This window comes from Exserohilum turcica (genome assembly GCF_000359705.1).
Source record: "Exserohilum turcica Et28A unplaced genomic scaffold SETTUscaffold_4, whole genome shotgun sequence".
Taxonomy (NCBI): Eukaryota; Fungi; Ascomycota; class Dothideomycetes; order Pleosporales; family Pleosporaceae; genus Exserohilum; species Exserohilum turcicum.
Genome location: NW_007360247.1, coordinates 2,512,458 through 2,528,850, shown reverse-complemented (window position 1 = coordinate 2,528,850; position 16,393 = coordinate 2,512,458). Strand labels below are relative to the sequence as shown.

Here is a 16,393-nt window from a genome sequence, read left to right as displayed (position 1 = left end):
GACTGCGAGGTTGGGTATTTTGTCAGATCGACACGCGATCGGTTGGGCATGTAGATGGAGGAGCGAGACGATGCAGGCTCTCCCGCGGCCGTCGACGACGATGGGCGGCGAGGAGCATCGCTGAAGGCAGGCGAGAAGCTGCGCGTGGACGCCGTGTGGAACGATGATGTCACCGAGGCCGAGTCGGCCAGTGTGACGGGAGACGTCTTTTGGGTAGCGGGGCTGTGGCTAGGCGATGGGCGCCGGGGCTCCATGGCGGGCGCAGGCGAGATGGGGCGCGAAAACGAGGGAGGGACGTGGCGCGTCGTGGGCAGGACCCTGAGCGACAGGCGCTGTGCCTCGTCTGCCTTTTGCAGGCGGTTGGCTGCCGTCATGGGGAGCATATTGGCGACTGACGCGGATCGTTGTTGGACGGGCGGGCGATCGCCAAGGGGTTCCATGTCGACCATCTTGGGTCGACCAGCATGGGCATACGAGACGGCGACGGCCATGTCGCAGCTCCTGCCCTTGGCCCATCTCGAGATGGACATTGTCTTTGCGGTGGATTCGGCCGACATGTCGTGGACCACGGCATCTTCGTAGTCGTATTCCGAGTCGGAACCCGAGGCCGAGGCATCGTCGGCCGTCAGATCCTCCTCGCTTGAGAGATAGCGGTCCTGGAAAACCTTTGTTTCCTTGGTTGAGGGCGGGCTCGGTTCCTGCGTGGCGGGCGTGTCTATGCGTAGCGTCTCGGGGGCATCGTCGCACAGATTGGGGCTGGAGGCTGAGCTGTCGGTACTGGCGCGTTGGGGGCGGGCGGGTATTTCGGTCTTGTCAAAGGTCCACTGCGAGAGCTGCGAGGCGACGGCGACGTCGACCATGGCTGCGGGTGCGGGTGCGGAGAGGGAGTGTGCAGGCAGGCAGGCAGGCAGGCAGACAGGCAGACAAGCGGGCGGGCGTGGATATATTTCTATGCAGGCAGGCGGCAGCTGAGTGTGTGTGTGTGTGGAGGGTTGAAACGCGGAGGCGGTGGGTGCTGGGCCCAGGAAGACTAGGCAAGCCGCCGTCTGAGCGAGAGTGTTGGTGTTGCACAGCGTGTCAGAGAGAGCGTGGGGGGAGGACGACGGGGGGGGGAGGGTATTATGGCAGCGGAGAGCAACGGCTGGAGGGGCAGCAAGAAAGGCCGGCGCTATATTATACAGAGATTGGCGACGGGCGTGTATATTGCGCGCAGCAGACGGGCCCCTGGCACGGCGTCGAGGTTTCAAGTACTACCCAGGGCACGGGCGCAGGGCGGCGGACGGGCCAGGGCCGCCAGGGAAGGCCAGGAGTCAGTTGGGCGAGTCAGTGCGCGATGCCATCATTTCGCGTCGGCGAGGGGTAGTTGACTAGGCCTAGCAGCTGCTGGCCTGGTTAGCAGGCGCATGCGCTGCCTGTGCCTGTGCCTGCGCCTGCGCCTGCGCCTGCGCCTGTGCCTGTACGCATGAGGGTATACTGTAGCTGGGGCCAGGGATGCATGCGTCGCAGTGTCGTGGCCGCGGCCGTGGGTTGGCCCTTTTCATTTTTTGGCTGGTGGCGATAGCGAGTGGGTGTGTGTGTGTGTGTGTGTGTGGTGGGCGTGCTGCCAGGCAAGAAGGGTGAGAGCGACATATTTTTTTTGTTTTGGCCTGCGCTTGCACTGGGACTTGGTTGAACTGGGTTGCAGGCAGGCGCGTGGGAGGACGGCGGGGCCTGTGAGTGGCTGCCCGGCCCGTTTCACCTGCACGCGGCTTCATCACAGCAGCAGACGCTGCTGCACCCACACCACCACCATCACCACCACCACCCACCACCACCCACCACCCATCACCACCCATCACCACCTGCTCCTCCATGGCTATCAGCACCGCCAGCCGCCAGCCGCCAATGCCATCGCCGCCTGCCATCGCCGCCTGCCATATCGCCTGCCCTCCCCCCCTCCATCACCGCCGCCCTCGACCCTCACCGTCACCCAGCGCCTGCACCGCCTTGGCACGCTGCAAACCGCCCGCCTCACAAGCTGACGTCGCCCGCCATCTCACCCCCATCCATCCTACTGCGACATTGGGCGCTGCAATCATGGGCGATGCAATGCAATGCCACACGCAGCCGGCACACTGCTCATGATCGCCGTCGCAGTCCCTTCATCTGAGCCACCACCACCAAGACGCGCCGTGTCCCCTCTCGTCACCGACGCGCCAGGCGTTCCTGTGCCGGTGCCGGTGCCTGTGCCGCTCAGGGGCTGCGGCCTGCCGCCTACGGCCACGGCGGCCACGACGGCCTACCACACATGCGCACACGCACACACGCTCTCTCTCTCAAGCTGTGGGGTTCGCTCTGTTCCTCTCTCGGCCCTAGTCGACGCCATAGCCGCCATCGCTCCACCGCCAGCCCACCTGCACCCACCTTCCGCCGCCTGTCGCAATGCCCGCCCTCTCACCTGCGAGCTTGGTTTTTCTCCCCTCGCCCTCTCTTTTTTTCCCTTGTCCGCTCTAACCGTTCATGCCATGCCTCGCCTCGCCTCCACGACACCACCACCACCCCCTGCACTCGTTCCCCTCGTCGTCTTTCCCCCGCCACGCGCGGCGGTGCGGCGCATCGCGGTGCTCTGCATACGCAGCCATCTAGTCATCGGTACTACCACGACGTACACCGAACCTACTACACAGCTCTCCGCCTCGCCCGGCCCCGTCTCCGCCTGCTGAGAGTTTCCGTGGCCGTCGCGCCTTGCCTCGCCCTCAGCACATGGCGTGCCCGCCCGCCATGGCAACGCACTAGCCTGCTCAGGTACGTGCTGATCGCGTGGCTCTATTCTCGGGACAACAACAAGAGTCCCATCTGACATGCAGCTGCGAGGGCCGTCACCGCCTTGCCTGTCCTGTCCGTGCCATTCGCTCCTTATGCCTGTCCACACCGCCAGCCCCCAACCCGTCATCCAAGGCCAACGCCTGCTCTCCGAGACCCACCCTACACCCTCTGCCTGCCGTTCATCGTCTATTGCGCTATCCACAGCGAATAGTCCTCATTCTCCGAGATTGCGACGCCTTGACGATCCCCCCTCCCCCTTCCTCTCCTCACGACCGCCTGCTTGGACGCCTGATAGGCTCTACTTTGCGGCTTGATAAACTCTGCCTGGTTGCCCCCCTCAGCCAACACTAGCATCGTCTCGGTAATCTGTGTAAATTGCACCATATCTAGCATCGCATATTGCCGGAACATAGGCCCGTGCCAGCTCTCTCTCTCTCTCCACGTCTCTCTCTCTTCCGCTGGCTGGGCTCGCTCTCTCTCTCTCTCTCTCTCTCTCTCTCTCCAACAATAGCATCGCCGCCCCAGCGCCTGGCCCCATGCTTACTGTGCGTATCATGCTCAGGCTGCAAATACTTGACTAGTAGACGCCACTTGATGTATCTCATTCCTGGTAGGCCTGCTGCATCGCAAATGTCGCGACCCTGGCTCGTCACAATCATGTCGTGTTCCAATACCACCACAGTGGGGTTTCAGCAAAAACACCATTTCTTCTTTGCCTGCGCCCACCACACTCGGGAACTCATCATGCACCAACAGGTTGCGCCAGCCCATGGGCCCAGAAGCCCATGTTTAGCATGCAGCATCTTCGTGCTGCAGGAACGCCACGCTCAACCGTACCCCGTGGTACTACCTACTAAGTACATACAGCATCCTAGCCTGCGGACATTCGGTCCTGATCATCTCGCGCGTTAGTCATGGCCTGTGACAATATCACTCTACTCCATCTGCTAATGCTGCCATACCACGTCGGCGCTTCAACTCACGCTTAGTTGCCACCCACATGAAGTTTCTGGAAGAGGCCGCTTGTCGGACAAGCCTGAGCCCACTGATATGGCATCCCCCAACTCCGCTGCCCCGGAGGATTCATGATGCTGCTGCCAATGTGCCCGTCCTGTCGCACCATGCCAAGCTTCCTGGTCTGGAACCACCACGCCTGACGCTGACCTGAAAAGAACAACTTCTTCACGCGCTAGATGATTCGATGCACTAGCGTCGGCCTATCCACTCCCGTAACCGGCGTCCTATCCCCAGAGGCCACTTGTCTGTGTAACAGGTATACCACTAACAGCCTTGACAGCACCCGATGTTTCATTGAATCGACGGTAATGCTTCTAGCCACTTAATAGCACCCGCTGCGAACGCCCTGCTTACTTCTCCATGGATGGACAACTGTTTACTGAAAAGCCGACTGCCGACTACCCCGGGCCGAACTGGTAAAAAAAAAAAAAAAAAAAAAAAAAAAGCGCAGCCGGTCATGTTCACACTTGAAGATATCGCCTTCAGTTCGGTCGATTCCACGTCCATGGCCCACGTGGTGTCACGTAAGTGTTCACGAAGCACCAGCCGCTCACTGTCACCAACTTGTCGATAACAATCATGGGGTGCATATCGCTTTCAACCGGTGGATATGTCAAGTCAAATAACCACCCGCCTTATCCAACATTTTACCTTTGATGGGAAATACTATGACCACACCACTCCACATAGCGAGCGAGTTTCGCATAGATTGCCCTCATCTGCATTTTCGGCACAGGCAAACCAGGACCCGCCACAATTATTTGCATGAGCAGCTATAGAGCGAGCCACATAGCCGACTTCGCCGCTGCGGGATATAATGCTTAACAGAGTTAGTATTACCATATTTGCAGGGATGCATTTGCAGCAACCACACAGATTCCTACACGATAAGTCAGCTGCTCCAAAGGCCCACTTTGCATCGGCATGGCACGCTTCTCAACACTATTTACTGCCGGCATACACAACGCTTTTTGAGCTTTAAAGAGGGCAAGTAAACGCCTTGTCCGAAAGCATTATTGTCGATGGGGAGAAGAAAAAAAGAAACATTGACACGATGCCGCTATAGCCGGTAGTACAGTTTGCACAGACAGCCGGGCGTGCCGATCATGTATGACGATAGACGAGTTGTCTCAAGATGTTGATCCTGCCAACTGCCAGCTTAGTGACAAGGCTGTATCATCTGGCTCAGAATCCATAGGTTTAAAGGGCCCAGTGTTTGTCACTACAGAACACATGTCTCCCTTACGAGCAGTAAGGAATGCAACGCTATGAGACCAGAGAAACGATACTCTCAGCTGTTCATGCCATGCGACCGCCAAGCCGGGAAAAGAAACGAAAATGTCTGCTTGGTGTGACTGAAGCGTTCCCCGCATGCCTCCAGCTTTCAGACGATTGCGGTAAGGTACAACTGCCGTATACTACAAGGCACAGCAAATTCTTGACTATCGGTCGTGTACATCCAAGCACTGCGTGTATAGCAACTCTCTCACATCATCTTCAATACTTCTACTGAGCCGACTACGCATAAAATCCATGCCCTATCTGATGCAACGCTTCATTGTTGCTTTTCCGACCTGGACTGCTGGCTGTTCCAGAATAGACATGCATCCCAACCACCACCAGTCCAAGATCCGTGTTCCCATATGGCGATCACAAGAGTTTGAGTCGATCAAAACGAATGGGGGGGGGGCTGTATCTATCTAGGGGTGTCCAGAGTCCAACTGGGTTTTCCCGTCCATGATATAGATGCTTATCGCGCCTAGGATTACACAGAATCTCGCGCTCGATGACCGCCCTTGCATGTAGCATCCACCACTCTCGTTTGATTCCTTTGCGTTTGTTTGTTTGATTGTTCTCAACACCGTCCCGCAACTCTAATGGAGCTCGTGGTGTCTGAGAAAGCGACTGAGGCTCAGCTACCCATGCCCCGCAAGCTATGGGAGCATCCAGATCCTAAATCCACAGCCATGTGGAAATTTATGCAGAGTGCCAATCGTAAATGGGGGTTGAATATGAAAGTAAGCTAGTGACAAGTCACGGACGACCATTTGCGTAGCAAGGCTCAACAACCGCTGATCCATCTAAACAGACCTTCCGCCATCTATACTCGTGGAGCATTGGCCCTAATCGTACTGATTTCTGGCAAGATATGTGGACCGCCTGCAACTTGATTTACTCGGGCCACTACCGTCAGGTTGTTGACACGTCCATACCCATGGACCAAAACCCTCACTGGTTCCGCGGCACATACATCAACTTTGCCGAAAACATTCTCTATACCGCCTCGCCCTCGGACCCGTCTCGTCGCACCACCCTACATAAAGAAGACTCCAAGGTTGCACTGACAGAGATTCGCGAGGGCAACACTGAAGTCGCGCATCTGACGTGGGGTGAGCTACGCCGCCGCGTTGGTCTTCTCTCCAATGCCCTCCGTGCAAATGGAGTGACCAAGGGAGACAGGATCGCTGTCATTGCGTCCACGAGTTTTGATACATTTGTTGTATTTATGGCTACAGTCAGTTTGGGTGCGCTGTTCAGCTCGAGTAGCACGGATATGGGCACAAAGGGCATTCTGGAGCGCCTCTTGCAGATCAAGCCCAAGTATGTCTTTGTCGATGACTGGGCAGTCTACAACGGGAAAACCATGGACCTTCGCCCCAAGATCAGCAAACTCGTGGCCGGCATGCAAGCTATTATGGAATTCGAGGGTGTGGTAACTCAGCCCCGATTTCCCGGCCACGCGGCAGGTGTAGATGGTCTCGGTAGCACGCAGACACTAGAGGCTTTCCTGCAGGCTGCAGATGGCAACGAAGAGTTGGCGTTTGAGCGTGTCGCCTTTCGCGACCCTTTTCTCATTGTTTATTCGAGCGGGACAACAGGCATGCCCAAATGCATAGTTCATTCCACTGGAGGAGTTCTGGTCAATGTCTGCAAGGAGAGTATTCTGCACAAGGAAATGACGCCTGAGAGCGTAGTTTTACAGTACACAACCGTAAGCCCTGGCCTCGCCCTCTCGCCTGATCTTCTCCCGTAACTAATGCACACCTAACAGACGGGCTGGATCATGTACCTAGTGTCTGTACAAATCTGCCTCTTCGGATGTCGAACCATTCTCTATGACGGCTCACCCTTGCAGCCCTCACCACATGCCTTCCTTTCAATTCTGCAAGACCAGCGCGTCACCGATTTTGGCACTTCGCCGCGCTTCCTTCACGAGCTGCAAAAGCGCGACATCAAGCCCCGCAACTTGTTTGACCTGGGACACCTCAAGAGTGTCGGGACAACGGGCATGGTGCTCCCAGAGGCGCAATTCGAATGGTTTTACGACTACGGCTTCCCGGCTGCAGTCCACCTCCGCAACATCTCAGGCGGCACTGACATTGCCGGCCGCTTTGGCATGGAGAACCCTCTTGAGCCTGTGTATGTAGGCGGATGTCAAGGGCCCTGTCTAGGCACCAAAGTCGAAGTGTACGATACTTGTGTTGAGTCTGCACGCGGCGGCATGGCTGTTCCAGATGGCCAGTCTGGCGAGCTCGTTGCTACGGCCTCGTTCCCCAACCAGCCCGTGTGCTTCTGGGGCGACGACTCGTCAGGCACGCGGTATAAAAACGCATACTTTACGCGCTTCCCGCATGTCTGGACCCACGGCGACTTTATCCAGATGCATCCTGTGACGGGGCAAATGATTTTTCTCGGGCGCGCAGACGGCGTCTTGAATCCGTCCGGAGTCCGCTTTGGCTCTGCGGATATCTACAGCGTCATCGAGGCGCATTTCCCAGAGATTGCGGATAGTCTTTGCGTGGGACAGCGGCGGCCGCACGATGCAGACGAGAGCGTGATTTTGTTTCTAAAAATGGCAGAAGGGTCGGAGTTCCACGAGGCGCTTGTTGAGCGTGTCAAGAGCAAGATTGCCGAGGAGAGGACAAGGAGACATGTGCCTAGGTTTGTGTTTCAGACGTGGGATATCCCGGTATGTTTGCTTCCATTTTTTTTCCTCCTTGTAACTCCTCCCCACTTTCCCCTTTCTCTCTCTCTCTCTCTCTCTCTCTCTCTTTTTTTTGTGTGCTTTGTTTTTCTTGTTTTGTTTTTAGGGTTGTGTATATGGCGGTGTGGTCCCACTTCCCTCCTCTTTCCAATCCGACTCTGCGCACACTGTGGAAAATACATAACCCAGAAGGGAATAAAGTATATCAACTAACATAATGACAAAATAGACAACTGTCAATCTCAAAAAGGTCGAACTCCCCGTCAAGCAAATCGTATCCGGCGTCAAGATCAAGCCAAGCGGCACGCTACTGAACCCACAGTCGCTCGAGTACTATGAGCAGTTTGTCCAGGTCGAAGATGTGGTCAAGAGACTGGCTAATGAAAAGAAGGCCAGGCGGAGGAGAACGCTGTGAGAAAAATGATTCTTCCTTTGTTGCTTGCTTCTTTCCTGTCTGACTGATTGCAACAGAAGCAGAAGAAGCAAACGCATGCTGGCACTCTTCTTTTCCTCGTTTCTATTTCTTTTGTGGCACCGCGAAGAGCTGAGTGTCATGCGCGTTACGAGCAATGATGTCAAACATATCAAGCGGCAAGTCTTTCTCTTGTCATGTTGGGCAGCACTTTTCCTGCAGGAACTGGCTTTTTTCTCCCACCCTCTCATTGTTATGCATTCCGTCTTTTCCCAAACATCTTGTTTGGCAGTATTTTAATTACGCCCTGTTGACAGGTTTCGCTGCAGAGCAGCTATGGAGGTATCAATCCTTGTTTTTTTCTTTTGCATAGCGGTATTTGTATTCACCCTATTTTTTACAGTAGTGCAGAGAGGATCAAATTGAACCCCACCAAGCTCGATGCATACAAGCTATGTTTTATGCGAAGAGAGAAGTAATGCTATCTGCGTCGAGCGGTCCAAGTGAAAATGAAATCTTTGACGATTGCGAATGATTTCAAAGTTAGAGTATTGTATTGCAAATTGGAGTAAAACACATCTTGAACAGAGCAGTAAGCTTACCTACATGCCTAGCGCTTTGTACACTATGAGTAAGCATCAGTTCATAAAGTGAGATCAATGCCTTATAAATACCAAAATTGCGGTCTTCTTGACTTGATGGATTATCGCATGACGAGGCGAAATTTACATTGCTAGAGTTGAAGTGCAACACTGCACATCTGTCGTCACATTTCCCTCTTCATCTGGGCATATATGCATATGTCAGGAAGTACTGCATTTCAGACAAATTTGTCTTCTGGATTGCCACAAGCAGCACTGAAGATGAACTTCCAAAAATAATGAAAAGATGACGAAGATTCCTGCCAAAGTGGGCGGGCCATACATCCTCTTGCGGCCTTTTTTTTGCCCCATTACGCCTCATAAACGCCCTGGATCTGCCTTTCTCATCTACACGTTCGCAGCCCTGTTCTTCCTTCTTTCTGCACATCGCGCTCACACACCATGGTGCTGAAATTCCGTGGAGAGTATATATGTATTCTCGGCTTGCATATCGTGACTAGACCTTCTCGGCAACCTTGTTCTCTGCAAAACACGCGTTAGCTCATTCTGCCCATATTGTGCTATTCCCAAGTGCTCTCGCTCTCGCTCTCTGTGCCTCTCGCATGCTCCTCCACAACACCACCGCAAGCTCCGAAAAGCTCTGTCACCCAAGACCACCAATAGATACATAGATACGAGGACAAAAGAGATCCACATACTCTGCTGCGTCAACAAAAGCCCATAGCGCTTCTTGATGGTAACCCTGTGCCTGCTGTACTTGTCGTCTGGCGAGAAGCGCGCAGGATGCGCGCTCTTGCTGACTTGTCCATTGATGATCTTCTTCAGCGTGTAGATGCGCTTCGAGGGATCCGCAGGGTCGGCAATGTACATGAGATGCATGCTGTCGAGGGTCGTGTTAGCTTCTTGCTTGCTTGCGATGCGCGCGTGGTGCGGATTTTCTCTTGGGAAGAGGGAGCTAGCTTGAGAAAGCGAGTGCGCGCGGGCGGTGCATGGACGTACGTAGCGGTATTGTCGTTTTCTTTCCCTTTTTTGGCTAAAGAGAGAGAAAGAGAGAGAAGGCGGCTATACGTGCTTGCGACGTTGGTACGTGGGTGCGTCGTGTGGATGGGCAAAGAGCAGTGCAAATAGCTAATCCCTACGATCGCAAAGAGCAGCAGCGGGCATATTTTTTTCCCGGGACCACGCGAAGCTCCACGCTAGCGCCAAGACCCCCCCACCCCTGCTTAGCGTATGGAGAGCGAGACTAGTTTGACTTGTTTGCATTGAAACCTCCACATGTCATTATCCACTTGCTCGTGATCGCGCGTCACTGGACAATACATACACACACATACATTCACTCTTGTCTGTCTTTTCCTCAGAAATCGCTCCTTGCCTTTCTCGCCCTTGCAATTCCCCGAGAGATAGTCGCAATCCGGCACCATGACCCGCCTTATCCTCATAATCACAGCACTCATATCCCTCAGTACCGCGCAATTCGGCTTCTTCGACCAAATGTTTGGCGGTGGCGGTGGCGGCGGCGGTTCGCAGCAGCGTGGCGAGCCGCAGAATGTACGGAGCGATAGTAGTTGGTACCAGGCGCAGTATGAAGGCGGTACGTGCTCTATATCCTCCGTGTGTCAGTCTCTTGTTGACGCGCTAACGATGATACAGCACAATGCTCGCATTACCTATGCCCTGGCACGCTTTCTTGCGTTCACTTTCCGCATCATTGTCCCTGTGCGTGGGGCACCGTAGAAGACAAGGTTGAGCTGGGCGAGGGCATTGCCGTTTGTGGATCCAAGGGCGGATGGAGCGAGGGCGAGTTTGCGAAGAAGGTTGATCTGGCGAGGAAGGGCATGCTTTGAGCTGGGACACCGGACAATTGCGCTACAATATCATACATGTGGAGTTTTGGTGAAAAGGGAATAGAGAGACTGCACTAGACTTATCATGCGAGATTCTTTTGTCGGACACGACATTACGAGAGAACATGGATACATGGCTGCTGTACAGGAAGAATCGCATTCAAATGGGTCGATATGCACACCCCAGCATCGATTCCAAAACGCCAAGTTCTACTCAATTCAACGCCTTATACAAGACTCGCAGTGACCCATAACGATACCCTCACCTCTTGACATACTTGTACCGATACGCTTGCTTCCCGTCCTTGTCCTCCCTCTCCTGATCCACACCCATCTCCTCTCTCCCCCACTGCCTCATCAACACTTTACCCAGTACTTCTCTCTCGCTCTCCAAATCCCGCACACTCTCACTCCACTGCCCGTCGCGCTTGCCCACGACCGTCTTGGCCTTTTCTTTCATCAGCTTGCTGAGCAGCACAGCCAGTTTCTCGTCCATGGCTTGGTTTGCAGCCTCTTGGTCTGCTTCTTTGGTGGCGAGGAGCGACTGAAGGGATGCGTTTTCCGTGCGGAGGGCAGAGAGCTTGGATTCCAGTGTGGAAATGGTGGATTGTTGTGAGTCTGAACGAGTAGACTTGAGTGTCTTGATTTCTTTGCGGAGGGTCGAGATTTCGGTTTTCAGCATCTTAATGTCGGTGACCTGGGTGCGGATGATGCTGCGGAGGCTGGCGATTTCTGTGGCCTGCGCATTCGTCGCTGTCGCCGATGAATTGGTGGTGTCCATGGAGTAGTCTTCTTCTTCTTCATCACTCTTCATCAACCTTTGCGCGGCGCTGTTGCGCAAGGTCTCGACTTCGTCCTTGATGCGCCTCAGCTCTCTCGTTATGCGCTTCTTTTCGCTGCGCTCTTGCTCAAGTACTGTGCCCGTCTTGCGTACGGCGTCTTCAGCCTTGTCGCGGACCTCTTCCATCATGGCCTTGTGTTCTTCAATCATGTCTTCGTGTTGTGTTCGTAATTCTTTAAACTTGGCTTCAGCTTCAGCCTTCAATTCCTTCATCTTGCTGAGCTTCCGGTCAATATCGTGGACGCGACGGTCGGCCTCTGCTCGAGCATCTTTCAAAAGATCGTTGGCATCTTCTAAATCCCGCTCAAACCGTTCCGCGTCGCCTCTTGCTTTGGCACAGTCACGATGTGCTTCAGCTAGTTGCTGACGAAGGTTGGTATTGCCAGTTTCAAGGCTTTGCAATCGACCCTGGTATGTATTGATTCGCAGTTCAGCCTGTTCCTGGGACTCAATGTACCGCGAGATTTCTTCGTCTTTTGCAGCGAGCTCAGACTGGGCAGCTTGTAGTTGGTGCTGGAGAGATCGCATGCGCCCTTCTTCAGTGAGCTGGCGCGACTGCTCATTACTGACGGCCTGGTTTTTACTGGTAGCCCCAATCTGTATATTAAGAGATTGGACCTCTGCCTCCCGTGAAGCTGTGCGCTCGGGTTGCTGGTCTTTTGAGTCAAGTTGAGATTGGAGGAACTTGATGCGAGCCTCCAGTTCATCTATTTCGGTGCGCTGACCCTGTCCAGCAGACTCCTTCGATGACGTCTGGAGTTCTGCCTGCAACGCACGAAGGCGAGCGTTGAGCTCGATGTTCGTCTGAAACAGCTGCTCTTTTGCAGCAACATCAGCCTGTGCACACTCGACGTAAAACTGCGCTTTCTGGAGGGATCCCTCGAGCTCAGCAATGCGCCGTGCCTGATCACGGGTCTTTGCTTCGGCCGCACATCGCATCTCGTCCTTCTTCTGTGCCTCCTCACGCGCCAATTTGGCTTCAGAGGTAGCAGTTTCGAGATTAGACTGAAGCATGCTTGCCCTCTCCTGGACAGAGGATAGTTGTTCGACGAGCAGCAGTCGCTTGTGCTCAGCATTGTCATCCGTGTTCCCAGACTGCTGTACTGCTGTCCCTTTCAAGCCTTGCAACTCTGCCTGAACTTCGTCTAGGCTGCTGTCCTTGGCCTTGACTTGGTCAGTAAGTTGACGGTTCGACTCTCGAAGCTCTTTTCGCTGCCGCTCAAACTCTCCGAGCATTGCCTCGAGCTTGGCGAGATTTTGAAGCCGCATCTCCTCTCTAGTATCGTGCATTTTGGCTTCGAGTGCATCTTCTCGCAATTTCAGCGCCGCATCGGCCGCCTCACGGGCTGTGCCATGATCAGCCCGCTGTTGCTCCATGCTTTTCTCCAAAATCGACAGCCTTTCCTTGTTCTTGTAGTTGTCAGCACGGGTGCTTTCGAGCTCGGAGCGGGTATAGGACAGGATGGTCTCGAGTTCTGTGATGCGCGACCTGGATTTCGACTCTTGTTGCTCGAGCTGGTGCTGCAGCTCCGCAATCTTATTGCGCGCCACATCTTGTTCGCTCGTATCAATAATGGCCGAGGTGTGTCGTATGACCGTCTCATGCGTCGGCTTTCGCGGGGTGTCGTAGTCCTCGACGGTCGGCTGCAGCGACCGTGCCTTTGGTGGTGAGGACCTGGGAACCTGCAGAAAACTATGCCGGGGAGCATGCAGCGGCGTTCCAGTGAGGGCGCCGTCGAGTTCGGTGTCTGGCAGATTGCTGAGAAAACTGCGGACTTTTTCTTCGTTCTCCATGGAGCGCTCCGACGGGGGCTTGCTGTGCTTGCGCTCGTCCGACGTGTCGTTTGCGCGCCTGGTGGGCGACGCGGTGCGCGACCGTTTATCTGCCGGCTGCCTGGGCTCCTCCACCACGACTAGGGGCTCGCCCACCTCTGTGGCCTGCCGCACCTCGCTGGCATCCGGTATGGCGTCCATTCTCGCTGTCGGCCGCTTGCTTTTAGCCTCCTTCCGCGACTTGATCTGTGCCAGGGGCAGGTCGGCCGTCATCCAGTATGTCATGTTCATGGTAAAGTCCTCGGGCCCCTCAATCTCGCTCGTGTCGACGCGATCGACGGGCGGCTGGTGACTATGCTCAAGCTCGGTCGATTCGAATGTCGAGTTGAGGCCCAGGGCATCCAAGTCCATCTCATACTGCGACCCATCTTGCGAAGCGGGACGCGACGGGCTGCGTTGCGGCGATTGGAAGCGCGTCGGGCTTGCCGTGTACGAGGAATAAGTTCGCACCATGACTGACGCGCTGTGCCTGCTGCATTCAGGTTAATGTGGGGGTTGCTGGGGCGTGGTAAGAATTGCGTTGTTTGAATAGATGCTCTGTTTGTTGTGGAAATGCATTTCCAGTCTAGTGCCATGCACGACCGGGGTTAAGGAGCAGTTCGCGTTTAATTCCATCCTTGACGCTTCGCCTATCGCGGCCTCGACACATGATGCCCGCATACTTTTGTCTATTTGTCTATACTCTTTCAAAGCGTGTGTCGGTATCCAGGCCATGACAGGGCGAAATTTCCTGCTTCAAACAGTGTGTATAAAAGGACATGAGACGAGTGTGGGACATGGATGCGTTTCCATGTCAATAGACCGTAGCTTAGTATCCTGTATTAATTCACCATACCAAAAACCGCTTCGGTGGCTGGACCATGGATGAGAACTCTCCTGTATGCATTGTGTAAGGGCTCGAGCTGACGTAGACGCCGTCAACTCCACTTTTTGCGCGTTGCCTGGAACTGCCATCATGACATGATGGCCATGTGACGACAACCCGGCATGACGCGGATTGAACTGGTGGGGGGATTGTCAACGCGTCAAGCCATGCACGAGGACAGAGTCCCTGCAGATGCGAAAGAAACATGTATGCAAATTAATATGCTACTTGGTAACTAAGCTAACAATACAAACTTTTAACATCGAGCGACGGGAAAGATGCGCAAACACCATCCCAGCCATAACAAGTTCTAATAAACTTGGAGTCATGCATGGAGACGTCCCAAAAGGCCAATAGCCCAGGCAACATGCCACCCAGAATGCGTCGTATGATGAACCAGCAATTCCAACCATTGGTATCTCCTCATTACAACTCGGTCATGCAAGCTATTCCCCGGCGGACAAGACGCCATTCTCAGCACCACGCAACGCTCCCAGCGCGCGCTCCAGCTCTTCCTCGGCAACCATGACGGTGCCTGCCCTCGCTGTACTGAGATAGCTCATCTCAACCGGGTCTTGCAGTTGGCCCGTCGTCTCACCAACCAAGCGGCCAGCTACGCCACATACAATGCCCGTACTCTCCATAGGAAGGTCTCGCAGGTCGAGCGTAATGGGCGTGAGGAACTCGTCTCTTGAACCTAATAGTGTGTCCTGCGCAAAGTTTGGCAGTAGTGTGTGATCGAATAGGAGAGCAGCAGATTCCGTGTCGGTTAGCGTGAGGGATAAAAACTTGGGGTACGGCTGCGTAATGAGGCATTTTACAAGACCAAGATGAAGTGCGTCATCTGCGGCGGTTGTCTTGCCGTTGCCGTTTCGATTCATGTCGTTGCTGCCATCCCTGCGGCCAGCGCACTGAACGAGGCGGATGGTGGAATCCACAGTGGGCACAATGTTTCGACGTTTCAACGTGGCAAATGTCCTGGTTTGGAGTTCAGAAATGTTGGTTGGCGGCGGCGTGCTTGGAGGCTGCACTTCCAAAGACGCAGCCGAATGCTTGCGGCCTGGTTGGAACGAGTTGACGTAGGACGACGTGTCCTTTTCAAACTGGAACCCCCGCTCCTCGAGGGCCTCCACGACTTGGGATCGGTGTCGAAGCGGTACGAGGATGTAGTCGGAAAAGTATGTAGTGATGAAGAAGATTGGACTGGTGCCGTGTCAGTCCTGTACCCCATCTTGGAGCAAACCACACTTACATGCCGGCAAGAGCAAGAGGACTCGTTAGTTCCAAGACACGCTGGCCGGCGTCGAGGCCCTCACCATCGACCTGCATGACGACAAAGTCATCTGTAGTGATATTTACTGCTTCCCTTGATTGAGAATCCAGAAAACTGAGGACGGGAACAAACAGCTCATTTGCAAGCGTTCTTGAGCAGACTATAGAACACTCGACCGGGGTGATGGAGATGTTCACAAAGGGGTGCTCGCACGGCCAGCTGTTGGGAGGCTGGACAGCGCCGGAGCCATTCCCAAAGCCATTGCTACCACGAGTCGCGTTGGGCAGAACCAGCTGGAGAATGGATTGGAGAAAGGTCCGGTACAGGTGCAAGGGGATGTGTATCAGAGCGAGTTGCGTGTCCTTGGAGGTAATCATGTTAGCTGGGGCCGACTTGAGAGAAAAATTTCGTGTGGCAGGCGAATTATAACACTCGAACCCTGTGCAGTGTCGTGCATGAAGGACCCGCCACTCAGGCCGCCTCCGATGTAAATCAAAGAATTTTTTTTTCTTTGCTGCGTTGCCCATGCAGCAAGTTTCACAATAACTGGAGAAGCACGTACCAGAATTCGGATGTTCGCACTCAGCAAAGTCAGCGAGGCGTCCATTACGCACAGTCGGGGGGGCGGGTAAGGGATAAGAATAGTAGACCCTCTGACTGGCGATCGATGGCGTGGTCGTAGGGTGCCGCCTGCAGGCGTCTTATCCGAATCGGTAAGACTATGGTGCAGCAGGCTTGCTAGGAGGAAGCGGCAGGCGTCCAGGAACAGCAGCGAGCAAAAAGCAAGCCTGTCGTTTATTCCGACGCTATTCTCGCCAGAAGCAAGGTGCTATGCGGGGCGGGGGATGGGACCAAGCTATCGGTTGATGTGTTCTTGTCCTACGGGCCAGTGCGAAGTATCGTTTTTGAAGCC

General features: G+C 54.6%; 4 protein-coding genes across 4 annotated transcripts; 2 read left to right on the top strand and 2 right to left on the bottom strand.

Moving 5' to 3' along the window:
- Positions 1-5,789: 5,789 nt before the first annotated feature.
- On the top strand, positions 5,790-8,222 carry SETTUDRAFT_93445 (uncharacterized protein; the record flags this gene model as incomplete). The annotated part of the gene is made up of 5 exons (XM_008030504.1): positions 5,790-5,840; positions 5,912-6,207; positions 6,361-6,814; positions 6,875-7,792; positions 8,037-8,222. 5 exons carry the CDS (start codon positions 5,790-5,792, stop codon positions 8,220-8,222), a joined length of 1,905 nt encoding a protein of 634 aa, XP_008028695.1.
- A 650-nt stretch (positions 8,223-8,872) lies between these two features.
- On the bottom strand, positions 8,873-9,940 carry SETTUDRAFT_164551 (uncharacterized protein). The gene is made up of 3 exons (XM_008030503.1): positions 9,821-9,940; positions 9,520-9,701; positions 8,873-9,343 (listed from the first exon to the last, which is right to left on the bottom strand). Exons 2-3 carry the CDS (start codon positions 9,698-9,700, stop codon positions 9,318-9,320), a joined length of 207 nt encoding a protein of 68 aa, XP_008028694.1. The 5' UTR covers position 9,701; positions 9,821-9,940; the 3' UTR covers positions 8,873-9,317.
- Positions 9,941-10,129: 189 nt separating this feature from the next.
- SETTUDRAFT_164550 (uncharacterized protein) lies at positions 10,130-10,891 on the top strand. The gene is made up of 2 exons (XM_008030502.1): positions 10,130-10,415; positions 10,475-10,891. The coding sequence occupies exons 1-2, from the start codon at positions 10,244-10,246 to the stop codon at positions 10,666-10,668; spliced, it is 366 nt and encodes a 121-aa protein (XP_008028693.1). The 5' UTR covers positions 10,130-10,243; the 3' UTR covers positions 10,669-10,891.
- A 3,762-nt stretch (positions 10,892-14,653) lies between these two features.
- On the bottom strand, positions 14,654-15,857 carry SETTUDRAFT_21743 (uncharacterized protein; the record flags this gene model as incomplete). The annotated part of the gene is made up of 2 exons (XM_008029869.1): positions 14,654-15,410; positions 15,460-15,857. 2 exons carry the CDS (start codon positions 15,855-15,857, stop codon positions 14,654-14,656), a joined length of 1,155 nt encoding a protein of 384 aa, XP_008028060.1.
- Positions 15,858-16,393: the final 536 nt, after the last annotated feature.

Excerpts from the sequence above, each read along its gene's own strand:
- SETTUDRAFT_164550 (XM_008030502.1), top strand. The coding sequence starts at position 10,244 with ATGACCCGCCTTATCCTCATAATCACAGCACTCATATCCCTCAGTACC. Across the intron at positions 10,416-10,474 it reads CCAGGCGCAGTATGAAGGCG|CACAATGCTCGCATTACCTA; the intron begins GTACGTGCTCTA and ends ACGATGATACAG.
- SETTUDRAFT_164551 (XM_008030503.1), bottom strand. The coding sequence starts at position 9,700 with ATGCATCTCATGTACATTGCCGACCCTGCGGATCCCTCGAAGCGCATC. Across the intron at positions 9,344-9,519 it reads GCTTTTGTTGACGCAGCAGA|AGAACAAGGTTGCCGAGAAG; the intron begins GTATGTGGATCT and ends CGTGTTTTGCAG.